The 14,848-nt window shown below is 47.3% G+C and overlaps 1 protein-coding gene and 1 non-coding gene across 2 annotated transcripts in view; both read right to left on the bottom strand.

The window, feature by feature from the left end:
• EDARADD (EDAR associated via death domain) overlaps window positions 1-185 on the bottom strand; it is a 45,780-nt gene extending 45,595 nt beyond the window's left edge. The window contains exons 1-2 of the mRNA XM_052640525.1: window positions 176-185; window positions 2-60 (exon numbers count right to left, since the gene is read on the bottom strand). Coding sequence (XP_052496485.1) covers window positions 2-60; window positions 176-185 — 69 coding nt within the window. The remainder of the gene's footprint in view (window position 1; window positions 61-175) is intronic.
• A 617-nt stretch (window positions 186-802) lies between these two features.
• Window positions 803-874, bottom strand: TRNAC-ACA (transfer RNA cysteine (anticodon ACA)). Its single transcript has one exon. It is a non-coding gene; the product is annotated as a tRNA-Cys (tRNA).
• Window positions 875-14,848: the final 13,974 nt, after the last annotated feature.

The following is a 14,848-nucleotide window of genomic DNA, read 5'->3' on the forward strand; positions in this document are numbered from 1 at the left end:
CCGTATTAAGGGATATAGTGCTGGGGTCTGTGTCTTCCACTGGTTCCTTTGCCAAATGATCTATAAACAAAACACAATGAGAGAATTTTCTTTAACTTAAAAGCACAAATGTATCCTTTGATAACTGTCTTCATATAAATGCAAGCTACCCCCGTCAGTTTGGAGAGAAACTTACTGTCGATCATTAGTAGAGACAAAATAAGAAAGAATGGGTCCAGTCTGCATCAAGAAAGTGATTAAGACAAACTACATTAAAAAAAAAAAAAAAAATATATATATATATATATATATATATATATCTGGACTTCCCTGGTGGTCCAGTGGTGAAGAGTCCATCTGCCAATGCAGAGAACACAGGTTTGATCCCTGGTCCTGGAAGATCTCACACGCCGCAGGGCACCTAAGCTTGTGGGCCACAGCTGCTAAGCCCACACGCCCTGGAGCCTGCGCTCTACAGCAAGAGAGGCCACCGCGGTGAGAAGCCCGGACACTGCAGCCAGAGAGTAGCCACTGCTTGCACTTTCCACTGTATCCACTGAAAGCCCACCAGCAGCAATGAAGATGCAGCACAGCCAAAAAGAAATAATATTAAAAAAACATATTTTGTAACAGTTTACTTATAAACATCTACAAACACTCAGAGGTACAAATAACTACAAATGATGCAAAGTGAAAGTGAAGTCGCTCAGTCCTGTCCAGCTCTTTGCGACCCCATGGACTGTAGCCTACCATGCTCCTCCGTCCATGGGATTTGCCAGGCAAGAGTACTGGAGTGGGTTGCCATTTCCTTCTCCAGAGGATCTTCCCAACCCAGGGATCGAACCTGGGTCTCCTGCATTGTAGGCAGACGCTTTGCCGTCTGAGCCACCAGGGAAGTCAAACATGATATTAATTAATGACTCTTTCACACTTTGGATTTTGAGACAGACTGGGACCTGGGACTCTTTACTGCAGTGCTCACACCTGACAAATATCTCCTTGAGCAACAGATACAAAGAAACTATAAGATGTTATGGGGAGGGAGGTGGGAGGGGGGTTCATGTTTGGGAACGCATGTACACCCGTGGTGGATTCATGTCAATGTATGGCAAAACCAATACAGTATTGTAAAGTAAAATAAAGTAAAAATAAAAATTAAAAAAAAATAAATTAAATTAAATAAATTAAAAAAAAAACTATAAGGGACTGAAAATAACTGTGTGCATGTGTAGTTGGGGCAAGTTATGAACAGCATACAATAAGGATCACAAAAAGGGCACAAACCAAATGCCATTTCTGAGGCGCTGGGCACAAGGCAGGGAACTGCGTATGATCCCTGCACACAACACCACCGCGGGGCTGGGCAGATCACTCAAGCCAGCCCTCTGGTCCATCCCCACCCTCGCCCCACTTAAGGAACTAGCCTGCCCGTTGTAGAGAGCAAGGGCACCTGTTTTCTTGTTTTCACTCAAAGTAAAGCCTAGCCTGAATTCCTGTTCTGGTTTCTTATCAGTTTCTATTGATTAAAAGACAGGGAAGCCTTGCGTGCTGCAGTCCATGTGGTCCCAAAGACTCCCGACACGACTGAGTGACTGAATTACAATTGATTAAAGAGTCCAAGGACCCAGGTCAGCAACGATTTGATTATTTGAGAAAGAAAATTAGAGAGAAAAAAAAAGCTCCCCCTTTACTAGACACTTTAGGAAACATCTGCTGGAAAACTATCTTGCTCGATAACCATATCTGAGTGGGGATCCTCAGTATTTGTGCAGTCAGCACACAAGCTGCAAAACCCTAAGGGGCAGCCTTAGACCAGTCAAGATTCAACTTTCCTTTTTCTCCGAGATCATCATGAAGTACAGAACGTGGCCCAGGTCCTAGGTCCTGGGAATGCCTTGGAGCATCCAAACAAACAGAACAGGACAGCCTGTGGAGGTTTGTTCCTTCTCCCTAGATGTCTTTCATTGAGACTGTGTCTGGACTTTTCACGTTATTCTCTCTGCGGGTGTTGACAATGCCCAAACGAAAAGTCATGTGAAGGGAACATCTCTTTATCTGTTTTATGATGGGCTACAGTCAATGAAGAGATTAAAGGAGGTGGCCCACAGAAGTGGGTGCAGACGGAGAGAGCTTTTGCCAGTGTCCCCCCATGGAGCAGGGGACAGACACCTGCAACTCCACAAGTAGGGACTGTGCCCTTGTCCCTGGCAGAGCCCACAGGTGACAAGATCACATCACGGAATGCACAGAGGGGGCTAGCCCCTGGGTCCCAGGGTTCCCAGCCCCAGCAAAGAAATCCCATGATGTGGGTCTGGCACAGAAACAGAGGGCTCCTAGATCTCAGAGTCTTCTCAGGCTTGGACTCTGATGCACAAAAAATTCAAGGCCCTTCCTTTTCCAAGCGCCATATCATCCTCTTAGACTCCTGTGTTACATTAAGGAAGGAGTCCAGTTCAGACTGAAATGGAATTTCCTGCCAGCCCAGCAGATGACAGACTCAGACTTGAGTTTAAATCGATATAAAGACAGTAAGAACAAACTGTGTTGCTAACTCCGTTCTGAGTTTACAGAACTCCTGCTGCCCAAATAACAGAGAATTATAATACAGAGCACATGGTGTGAAGACAGGAGAAATGCAGAATGACATGGAAACACATGGGAGGAACGAACACAAGCCTGACCTGGGGTGCCTGGTGGAGAGCAAAAAGCCTGCACAGGAAGTGATTCCAGAGTCTGGAAGGTTGAGTTGAAGCCTGCCAGGAGAAAGAGTCAGGGAGGGGAAAGCATTCTAGACAGAGGGAACAACGCAGGCGAAGGCTTAGAGATGAAAAAGAACATGACACATTAGTGGACTTCAGCTAGGTCTAGCCGGACGCTTGCATTTGCTTTTCCAGTTTTGTTTTTCCATCCTTCTCATGTTCTGGCTCTTGGATAGGGAGTGGGTAGCAGAAGACACACTGAGGAGCCTCAGGTCCCTTCTTCCCTCCTCCAATCACAGCCTAGTCCTAACCATTTCATTTTCCCTAAAGTGTATCTGAATGACAATACCTTTTTTTTTCTTTTTTTGGCTGAGTGGCTTGGGGGATCTTAGTTCCCTGATCAGAGATCAAACCTGTGCCCCCTGCAGTGGAAGCACAGAGTCTCAACCACTGGATGGCCAGGGAAGTCCTTGGATGATAATACTTTAAATGATTATCTCCACCACGGGTGTGGAATTTTAGCAGGTATTCTGTGCAGGTATCCTATGACACGCGGGGCTTCTTTCCTATAGAGACATTAATGTGAGGGGCAGTAAAAGGAAAAAAATAAAGAAGAAAATGGAGGCGACAGCTGGGAAAAGGCAGAAATACCCCCAAAGCAGCAGTGAGGACGCAAGTAGAACAGTTAGAGGGAAGGTGCACAGAGCTTCAGGGGGAAGGCATGGGTCTTGCCACCACCCAACTGAGACCTAGAGGTCTGAGTAACACCGTGACCGTGCATGACTCAAATAATCATTCTCAGCCGCAGGCTCTTCCCCTGTAACACGAGGGGGTCCAGGTGCCCGGTTTCCACACCCAGCTGGTCAGTGTTACTCTGGTCCAGGTTTGGGAATGACTCCCCCTGAGAATCTGCGCCTCAGAGTGTGATGGGGTGAACAGGAAAATACGGGCTGCCAACCACAAGTGTTTGGAGGCCCGAAGGCTCTTGCTTTGGTCTGAAATCTCTGAGAATAAATGCAATTTAAGATGAGAAGGGCAAGGAGAATTTAATTTTTGTCGTCGTTGTTTTCGGAAGCACAACAGCAGAGCAAAAGGGCAATCCAGCAAGGCAATGGGTTTCAGTTCAGTTCAGTTACGTCCGACTCTTTGCGACCCCATGAACCACTGCACACCAGGCCTCCCTATCCATCACCAACTCCCAGAGTTTACCCAAACCCATGTCCATTGTGTCAGTGATACCATCCAACCATACTGTTGTCCCCTTCTCTTGCCCTCAATCTTTCCCAGCATCAGGGTCTTTTCAACTGAGTCAGCTCTTCCCATGAGGTGGCCAAAGTGTTGGAGTTTCAGCTTCAACATCATTCCTTCCAATGAACACCCAGGACTAATCTCCTTTAGGATGGACTGGTTGGATCTCCTTGCAGTCCAAGGGACTCTCAAGAAGTCTTCTCTAACACTACAGTTCAAAAGCATCAGTTCTTCGGTGCTCACCTTTCTTTACAGTCCAACTCTCACATGCATTCATGACTACTGGAAAAACCATAGCCTTGACTAGATGGACCTTTGTTGGCAAAGTAATGTCTCTGCTTTTGAATATGTTATCTAGGTTGGTCATAACTTTCCTTCCAAGGAACAAGCATCTTTTAATTTCATGGCTGCAGTCACCATCTGCAGTGATTTTGGAGCCCAAAAAATATAAAGTCAGCCACTGTTTCCACTGTTTCCTCATCTATTTCCCATGAAGTGATGGGACCGAATGCTGTGATCTTCATTTTCCGAATGTTGAGCTTTAAGCCAACTTTTTCACTCTCCTCTTTCACTTTCATCAAGAGGCTCTTTAATTCTTCTTCACTTTCTGCCATAAGGGTGGTGTCATCTGCATATCTGAGGTTACTGATATTTCTCCCCACAAACTTGATTCCAGCTTGTGCTTCCTCCAGCCCAGCATTTCTCATAATGTACTCTGCATATAAGTTAAATGAGCAGGGTGACAATATACAGCCTTGATGTACTCCTTTTCCTATTTGGAACCAGTCTGTTGTTCCATGTCCAGTTCCAACTGTTGCTTCTTGACCTGCATACAGATTTCTCAAGAGGCAGGTCAGGTGGTCTGGTATTCCCAACTCTTTCAGAATTTTCCACAGTTTCTTGTGATCCACACAGTCAAAGGCTTTGGCATAGTCAATAAAGCAGAAATAGATGTTTTTCTGGAACTCTCTTGCTTTTTTGATGATCCAGCGGATGTTTGCAATTTGATCTCTGGTTCCTCTGCCTTTTCTAACATCACCTTGAACACCTGGAAGTTCACGGATCACGTACTACTGAAGCTTGGCTTGGAGAATTTTGAGCATTACTTTGCTAGCGTGTGAGATGAGTGCAATTATGCGGTAGTTTGAGCATGCTTTGGCTTTGCCTTTCTTTGGGGTTGGAATGAAAACTGACCTTTTCTAGTCCTGTGGCCACTGCTGAGTTTTCCAAATTTGCTGGCATACTGAGTGCAGCACTTTCACAGCATCATCTTTTAGGATTTGAAATAGCTCAGCTGGAATTCCATCACCTCCACTAGCTTTGTTCGTAGTGATGCTTTCTAAGGCCCACTTGACTTCACATTCCAGGATGTCTGGCTCTAGGTGAGTGATCACACCATCGTGATTATTTGGATCATGAAGATCTTTTTTGTATAGTTCTCCTGTGTATTCTTGCCACCTCCTCTTAATATCTTCTGCTTCTGTCAGGTCCATACCATTTCTGCCCTTGATTGAGCCCATCTGTGCAAGAAATGTTCCCTTGGTATCTCTAATAGTCTTGAAGAGATCTCTAGTCACTATATCAATAGAAAATAATATTCTATTATTTTCCTCTATTTCTTTGCACTGATCACTGAGGAAGGCTTTCTTAGCTCTCCTTGCTATTCTTTAGAACTCTGCATTCAAATGGATATATCTTTCCTTTTCTTCTTTGCTTTTCCCTTCTCTTCTTTTCACAGGTATTTGTAAGGCCTCCCCAGACAGCTATTTTGCTTTTTTGCATTTCTTTTTCTTGGCGATGGTCTTGCTCCTTGTCTCCTATACAATGTCATGAACCTCTGTCCATAGTTCATCAGGCACTCTGTCGATCAGATCTAGTCCCTTAAATCTATCACTTCCACTGTATAATCATAAGGGATTTGATTTAGGTCATACCTGAATGATCTAGTGGTTTTCCCCACTTTCTTCAATTTAAGTCTGAATTTGGCAATAAGGAGTTCATGATCTGAGCCACAGCCAGCTCCCAGTCTTGTTTTTGCTGACTCTATAGAGCTTCTCCATCTTTGGCTGCAAAGAATATAATCAATCTGATTTCGGTGTTGACCATCTGGTGATGTCCATGTGTAGAGTCTTCTCTCGTGTTGTTGGAAGGTGTTTGCTATGACCAGTGCGTTCTCTTGGCAAAACTCTATTAGTCTTTGCCCTGCTTCATTCTGCATTCCAAGGCCAAATTTGCCTGTTACTACAGGTGTTTCTTGACTTCCTGCTTTTGCATTCCAGTCCCCTATAATGAAAAGGACATCTTTTTTGGGTGTTAGTTCTAAAAGGTCTTGTAGGTCTTCATAGAACCATTCAACTTCAGCTTCTTCAGCATTACTGGTTGGGGCATAGACTTGGATTACTGTGATATTGAATGGTTTGCCTTGGAAACAAACAGAGATCATTCTGTTGTTTTTGAGACTGCACCCAAGTACTGCATTTTGGACACTATTTCTTCTAAGGGATTCCTGCCCACAGTAGTAGATATAATGGTATTCTGAGTTAAATTCACCCATTCCAGTCCATTTTAGTTCGCTGAATTTTGACATTCACTCTTGCCATCTCCTGTTTGACCACTTCCAATTTGCCTTGATTCATGGACCTAACATTCCAGGTTCCTTTGCAATATTGCTCTTTACAGCATTGGACCTTGCTTCTATCACCAGTCACATTCACAACGGGTTTAGAACTAGTCTTTGAAGGACTCTGAGGTCTTTTATTATTATTATTATTTTATTTATTTATTTGGCTGCATCAGATCTTAGCTGTGAAAAAACGGGATCTTTCATTGTGGGGTGGGGGTTCTCCAGTTGCAGCGCATGGGCCCAACAGTTACAGCAAGTGGGCTTAAGTGCCTCTTGGCATGTGGGATCTTAGTTCCCCAGCCGGGGATCAAACTTGCACCCCCATTGGAAAGCAGATTCTTAACCACTGGACCACCAGGGAAGTTCCATTTTTGTTTCTGTTTTTTATTATTTTCACTCGAATGGTTGTAACTGTACCAGCCTCTGACTTGGACCAGGCTGGGGATGATGTTCTTCCTTAGTGTCAAATCCGCCCACGGACCCAGAACCAGGCCCGAGGTGGCCCCCTTCATGCTTGTTCTCCCAGGCCCATGTTGTGTATCCAAAGATTATCTGGAGGAGGGCTGATCCTGGTTATTTGAGACCAGTCTAGCAGTAAGCATTTGTCCTAAAGTATTTTCTTAGAGCTCTTGGACCCACATGTTGACAATATTATTAAGTATAAAATAAAATAGTTTACTTTGAAGCTTTAAAATGTTTATTTTTACAGGCCCCAGGTAACAGCAGGCTGGGTCCCCAGACATGGTTCTCATATCAGACAAGACAAGGGCACAAAGGAGCTGACACAAAAAGAAGGACCACGTGAGCTCCAAGGTGGCAAGGCCAGCAGGTCAGTGAGGGGCTGGTGGGGACCTTCCTACTGCTCCTGGCTGTCACTATACTCCCCCAAAGCTGTCTCCACTCTCCTGGATCGGTGACTCTACACAAGGCAGTGCATGCTAAGTCGCTCCAGTCATGTCCAGTTTTTTGCAACCCTTATGGACCATAGCCCATAAGGCTCCTCTGTCAATGGGATTCTTCAGGCAAGAATACTGCAGTGGGTTGCCATTTCCTCCTCCTGGGGATCTTCCCAACCTAGGAATCGAACCCCATCTCTTTCCTTTCCTGCACTGGCAGGCAGGTTCTTTACCACTAGCACCCCACACAAACCAGAGATCACCCCAAATGAGCTGGTAACTGACCAAAGAGGATTTCACTGCTGGCAGTGAGAAGATGTTTCATTCATATGAGCATCTCCTGGGGAGCTCCTCAAAAGGCATGAGCGAAACCCAATGGTGAACTGATGTCACTGGGCAGCTGGAGGGACACCCAGCCTGGCTCCCAGAGCCCCAGGTGAGAGCAAGTGAGACTGTCACTTACTTCTCTGGGCCTCAAGATACCAGTCTTCACTATTCAGGGGTGAACAGAGAGCCTCCCCATGCTCTTCCAGCTTTGTAAGTCCATGAGTGGGGACTTCCCTGGTGGTCCAGGGCTTAAGACGCCACATTCCCAATGTAGGGGGCATGGGTTCGATCTCTAGTTGGGAAACTAGGATCCTGCATGGCGCAGACAAAAGAAATAAATAAATACTCTACATATATGTATATAATTTTTTTTAAGTCCATGAGGAGTGAAAAGTACGGGCCCCACAGGGAAAGGAGCATCTTCAGGTGAAGGTCATAGGAAGCCCAGTTACAATTACAGCTCCCTCTTACACAGTGCCCCCCCAGGGCTGCCTGGTTTACATAGAGCCCCAGTTCATCCTCAGAGCCACCCTGAGAAAGGACCATGTCTCTCCTTTGTCCATACTGAGTGCCCAAAGTCACAGGGCAAAGGAAGAGCCAGAATTTGGATCTGGGACTTTCTGACTTCAAAATCTGCCTGCTTTCCACTACCTTCAGGGTGCCAGACGTGGTCCATGCACTGGCCACTTGGTGACAGGCTCTCCTGTGGGGAGGGGGAGGGGGATTTCTGTGCCCAGGATTTCCCTTCTCATAAGGGTACCAGTCACACTGCATGACAGCCCACTCTAATGACTTCATTTTGACTGGTTCTGTAAAGACTCTATTCCCAAATAAAGTCACATTCTGAGTTATTGGGGGTTATGATGCCAACAAAATTTGTGGGGTGCAGGGAAGAGTTCAACCTGTAACGATTCACTCTCAGGCCCTCAAGTTCATGTCCTTCCCATGTGCAAAATACATTCACCCAACATTCCCCAAAGTGGTCATCATTCCAGCATCAACTCTAAATGCAAAATCCCATCTACTCATCATCCACTCAAAGACCCAGCTCTCATCAGCTTCCAGATGAGGATTCCCAGGAGTCCTGGAGCCTGTGGACTGCAGCTGGCAGCCTCTCCACCAGGAATGACGGAGGAGAGCTGCCCAGCACAGAAACACATACATGGGCGAGCTGCCCAAGAGCGGCCCGGTCATGTCCAGACATCTCCCTTTATGAATCACGTTAGATAAGGGCCAAAAGTTCCTCGAGACAGTTTTTCAGAGGAAGTTCAAAGATCTCCTCTAAAGATGTTCTTTCAGGGAAACAAAGAGAAAAGCGTGTCACAGCTTACTGGCTTTCTCAAGTCTCGGGAGCCAAGAGAGTGAGGCTTCTTATGCTTCTTAGTGAAGAATTAAAGGCAATTCTTTGAACCTGTGATATCAGAGTTAATTTATTTTTCCTTTGTTATTATTTTTTGTACCTAAGCTTTTCTTTTGACCTACAGCTGTTTTCACTCCTGAGTCTAAAGAAGCCCTAGAGTCCTAACTGTATTCAGGATTACAGAAGCTCTCAGGGCAGGAGTGCTGTGTAATCTTCTTCCCCGTCTTAGGCGGCAGCCCTGCTCTGTCCTCCTTGGACCTCAGAGCAGGGGCTGAACAAGCTGAGAAGGAACCAGGGATCAAGAAGGTATGCCTCTGGATGGGGGCTAAGCCGAGGGGGTCCAATCGAAGCGGGCGAGAGAAGGGGAGAGCAGAGGAAGAGACAAACCCAGGGACGGAAGAGGAGACACAGACAAGGGGAAAACACTTGGGTAGAGAGAAGGAAACTTAGAGGCATGGTGAGGAAGGGAAAGCAAGGAAGTGGGCATTGGAAAAACCCATAGGAATGGGAAGGAAGAAAGGGAAATCGCAGCCTGTCACCATTTTTTGGTGGAGGAAGAACTGACTGGTCTAGCTTTGATAACAAGGATGCTCCCACTTTAGCCCTGGTTTAGTGCTACTGGTGTTTGCCAGAAGGACAGGGTGCCACCTCAGACCCATCCAAGCCAGGAAGGCTCAGAGGGGTGCAAGAGAGGTGAGAGGCCACCTAAGGGGCTGTCCTGAGCCAGTATCTAGGGCTAGGGCTCCCAGAGAGCAGCCCCACTGCGCAGTGCAAACAAGATCCAGAGAACGAACAAAGGCAGAATATACACTGATGTGCTCTGTGGCCCGGGGCACTTAACTCATTGCAGCGAAGCCATGAACTCTTCCACCTCCCCAGCTCTCTCGACTTTCAAAGCCTCCTTCTTTCTCTCCTTAATATCTGTATGAATGCAAACCAGATTTCATTCATATTCAGCAGGCAATTCTGACTCATTCCATGTTGGACGGTTTATTAGTGGTAGACACAGAGACTGACTACACTGTAACCAGCATGACTATTTTCCTTCCAATGTAAATTTTTAGTGTAAAGAGTTGTTTTTTAAATTAAGATCATACAGTATAATACTATTCACCTTTGTTATATGCATGTGGATATACAAAGATTTTTATTATTTTTCAGCTTTACAAGGTGAACCCAGTTAACATATCTAACTCGATGAATCAGTTTCTAAGATGCCAACATGGGAAGAGCTTTTGCTGCCCACAGTTTGAGGCATTGTGCAGTTGCTAAGTTGTGCATGATTCTTTGCAACCCTATGGATTGTAGCACGCCAGGCTTCCCTGTCCTTCAGCATCTCCCAGAGTTTTCTCAAACTCATGCCCATTGAGTCAGTGATGCCATCTAACCATCTCATCCTCTGTCATCCCCTTCTCCTCCTGCCTTCAATCTTTCCCAGCATCAGGGTCTTTTCTAATGAGTTGGCTCTTCACATGAGGTAGCCAAAGTATTGGAGCTTCAGCTTCAGCATCAATCCTTCCAGTGAATACTCAGGGTTGATTTTCTTTAGAATTGACTGGTTTGATCTCCCTGCAGTCCAAGGGAATCTCAAGAGTCTTCTCCAACACCACAGTTCAAAAGCATCGATTCTTCAGTGCTCAGCCTTCTTTATGGTCCAACTCTCACATCCATACATGACTACTGGAAAAACCATAACTTTGACTATAGGGACCTTTTGTTAGCAAAGTAATGTCTCTGCTTTTTAATATGCTAAGTTTGTCATAGTTTGAGTCATAGGTATTTACATTTTATATTTTCCATTCATTTGCCTACAAAGGTCTGTATAGTCAACGCTATGGTTTTTCCAGTAGTTATGTATGGATGTTAAGAACTGAACAATAAAAAAGGTTGAGCACCAAAGAATTGATCCCCACAAACTGTGGTGTGGGAGAAGACTCCTGAGAGTCTCTTGAACTGCAGGGAGATCAAACCAGTCAATCCTAAAGAAAATCAACCCTGAATATTCACTGGAAGGACTGATGCTATAGCTGAAGCTCCAATACTTTCTCCACCTAATGGGGAGAACCGAATCATTGGAAAAGACCCTGATGCTGGGAAAGATTGAAGGCAGGAGGAGAAGGGGATGACAGAAGATGAGATGGTAGGATGGCATCACCGACTCAATGGACACGAGTGTGATCAAACTCTGGGAGACGTTGAAGGACAGGGAAGCCTGGTGTGCTGCAGTTCATGGGGTTGCAGAGTTGGACATGACTGAGCGACTGAACAACAATTCATTTACTGAGATGACAAGTATTTAGCCAAGGCTTACTATGTGCTGTGTACCGGCCCGGGTGTTGGAGATAAACTGTCGAGCCTTCTATCTAAGGACTCATAGTTTAATGGGGGAGAAAGACAATGGTGCAATTTCACGGCTGGAAACGGTGACAAGCGCTGGAAGCGTGCACCAAGAGTGTGTAACGTGGAGCCAGATCTATATCCATTTTTGTCTGAAATCTGAATGGTGAGCAGGAGATAACTGGAGTGGGGTGATGAGCAGACAGGAACTTGAAGGGGGTCTTCTATGTGCAAAGGCCAGGAGGCAGGTGGTCCAAGGCTCTCAAGGAAACAGAGGAGGTGGCGTGGCTGCAACCCAGAGAGACAGAGCAGGCTCACCAACTGAAGGGAGACCTAGAGGCCCACGAACAGAGTACACTGTTAAAGGACTGAGATACATGCGAAAGTCAGCTCAGGTTTCTAAGTAGAGGAAGGACAGGTCTGAGTTGATATTAAAAGGTCACTCTAGCCACTTTTAGGCGATCAGGTTGGTGGAAAGCAAGAGTGGGTGTGGAAACACAAGTTGGGAGGTCAGTGCAGGAAATTAGGTGAGAGCATGGTAACTGGGTTTGGGGTAGAGACGGGAAAATTCCATTTAACAAGTTTCACATTATCACCACTTGTGGCTTCATTACAGAAATGAAAGGGGCAAGTGGGTGTGTCCTGGTGGTTATAGAAATGAACTGAGACATCAGAAAGAAGTCATTTTTAAATCTTTTTTTTTAATGGAAGAACTCTGTCTAATTGATGATAGAATTCCAGAGTGGGAATGGACATGAGGGTATATTCAGATGCCTGAAGATGTTCCTAAGCATCTCTGCAAGTGACAGAGACATCTCTACTTAGGAGGGATCCCCATTCTTTGTAGGAAGCCAAAAAGAGCCCACTATAAGCTTAGGTTCTACCTTTTAAAAGTCAAGAGACAGGTTCATACCGAATGACATCCTGAGCTCTCTCGTCCTACCACATGTGCTGGGATTCCAAGTCCCTTTATTTTGGGTTGTGTGCTTCCATCTTGGCTGGGCCACACAGACTAAGTACCATGACTGAAATTCTGGATCCTGCAATGCTATTACTGCCATCTAAGATCCCACTAGCTGTCCTGGTGGACTCATCATACTTTTGACTCACTGACGCTTTTATATGTGATGCTGTGTCCCAGCCCCCACCTTCTCTGGTGCCACTGACTGGGGGGGAGTGGGGGGCCCAAGCAGACTTTCTATATATCCTCATTCAACAGGCCCCTATAAAGATATTTTTGAATCTCCCTCACCATCCTCATTCAGTAAGATCTGAAACCACCATTCATAAACTCTAGCTTAACACCTCTTGTACCTAGTCAGTTAGGTTTTCAGAAGAGGAGGTGGATGTGGAGATGAGAGTTGGGGGGCAGGGGCAGAATTTCTCCCTTAATTTCTCTTGTTTTTTCAAACAATGAAAATGAGGGAGGAGAAGGATATCCAAACAATGCATTTATTTTCCATTTCTTATAGATAAAATGTTTACCATTCCCTACTTGAAGAAAAATTTAGATCTTCCTTTAAGATCTCCAGGAAGCCCTCCCAGACCCAGCACAACACAATGCCAATTTAGTGATCTTCTGACTCATCTCCAGGTACTTTCTGTCTCCTCCTAACTGCTCAAGCCCCAAGTGAACAATGAAACAGTCAAGCTCCCATGCTGCCCAAGAAATAAAAGTAGGAAACACGTCTTTAAGCAGTTCCATATACCTGGGTTTCTCCCTAAACTTTCCTGCCTAAAGGAAACTAGAAACAGCCCCAGTGTGCTCTGGGGGATACATCATTCATTCATTCGGGTGTTCAACAATCATTCACTGAGGATTAGCCAAGGTTATGGGAGAGGAAAGACAGAGAATTCTCGAAGACGAAGTCTGAGAAAGATTCTACATCCAAGTGAGATTAACAGCTAGATCCTGACCTCAGGTACAACACAGTGTTTTACGGTTCTTAACTTCAAGTCAGATGGAAGAAAAGGATGGATCCTGGCTTCAGGTACAATGTTGAACGATAAGGACAGAACTAGCGGCCGTTCTAATCAAAGGCCTCTACAGGTGGGATCCTACAGGTGGGATCCCACAGGCACCGCTCGGTTTTGCGGATACGTTTACGAAATAGCTCCAAGAGCCAATATTTAGAACCCAAAACATTTAATAAAAGTGAAACGAGGAGAGAAGAGGAGAAACGAAAAGCACGTGAGTGGGGAGAAAGAACGAGCTCGGGAGGAAGAAAAGCACCCCCACCCACCCCTTGCGCTCTCCTCTGCCTGAGGTTTGAGAGGCTTGTTTCAACCTGGCACCCTGGGTCCGGAACAAAGCGGCTGGGGCCACAGAGCGGGAAGAGGAAAGGGCAGTCTCAGGCGTCCGAGGGGTTGACGGGGGCTGCGGGGGGCGCAGGAGGCGGGTGCCCCCAGCAGCCGCTCCCTCGGGGCCCGGGCGCCTCCGCCGTCTCCCGATCCGACCTGAGCGACCCTGGGTGGGGCGCCGCGGTCCAGGGTGGTCCCAGGTCGCCCCTCAGGGCTCGCAGGGAGCTCGGCCCCGACAACCCTGCCGCAGCCGCTGGCGTCGCGACCCGCGGTCCCCGCTCCAGGTGAGGGCGCGGCGCGGTGTCCCCTTACCTGCGCGCAGAGGGTCGTCCGGAGAAGCCATGGGGGCGGGGTGGGGCCGACGGGCGCCCGAAGGGCCCGGGCGGCCTCCGGGACTGGGGAGGAGAGCCGGGTGCTGAGCCGGGGAGCCCTGCAGTTCCGCGCGGGGAGCAAATCTCAGCGGCTCCGCGCGCCCCTCCTCCTCCAGCGCCTCCTCCGTCTCCTCCTCCCTCGCTCCGCAGCTCTTCCCCGCGCTCACTTCCTGCTTGGCAGTTAGCAAAGCCCCTGCCCGCGCGTCCCGATCTCCCCCCGCCCCCCAACCCTGCGGAGGCGCGGGCGGGAACGCGGGTCCCACAGGCCGGAGCGTGGGGAGGAGTCCCCGGCTGCCCGGGGCTCCCAGCGCCCGCCGCGGGCGCCCTTCCAGTCCCGCGTCCGGGTCCCGCGGCAGGTCCCGCCGCGGAGCTCGCGTGTCTGCTGCCCGGCACCGGCGGCGAAGCAATTATTAATTAGCCTTAAAACCTGGCTGCAGTCACGGGTCGCCCTACGGGCTCCTCATCTCGCCCCGAATCGGGATGCAACTTTCCTCCGCGCACAGGCCTGGGCTGAGATGCCTGGCGGCGATCTGATATTTAAACCATTTCCTGATCTTTAGGCAGCGAACGCCGCTGCATGATGGCACACGCTAATAATTTCTATTTTGATTTTTCTTTGGCATTGGTTATTACATGACCTCCAGGTTAAGTGCAACACAAAAGGAGTGAGAAGAGGAAGCCTGATACACGGTCGCACAGCCTCGCTC

This window comes from Budorcas taxicolor, chromosome 5 (genome assembly GCF_023091745.1).
Source record: "Budorcas taxicolor isolate Tak-1 chromosome 5, Takin1.1, whole genome shotgun sequence".
Taxonomy (NCBI): Eukaryota; Metazoa; Chordata; class Mammalia; order Artiodactyla; family Bovidae; genus Budorcas; species Budorcas taxicolor.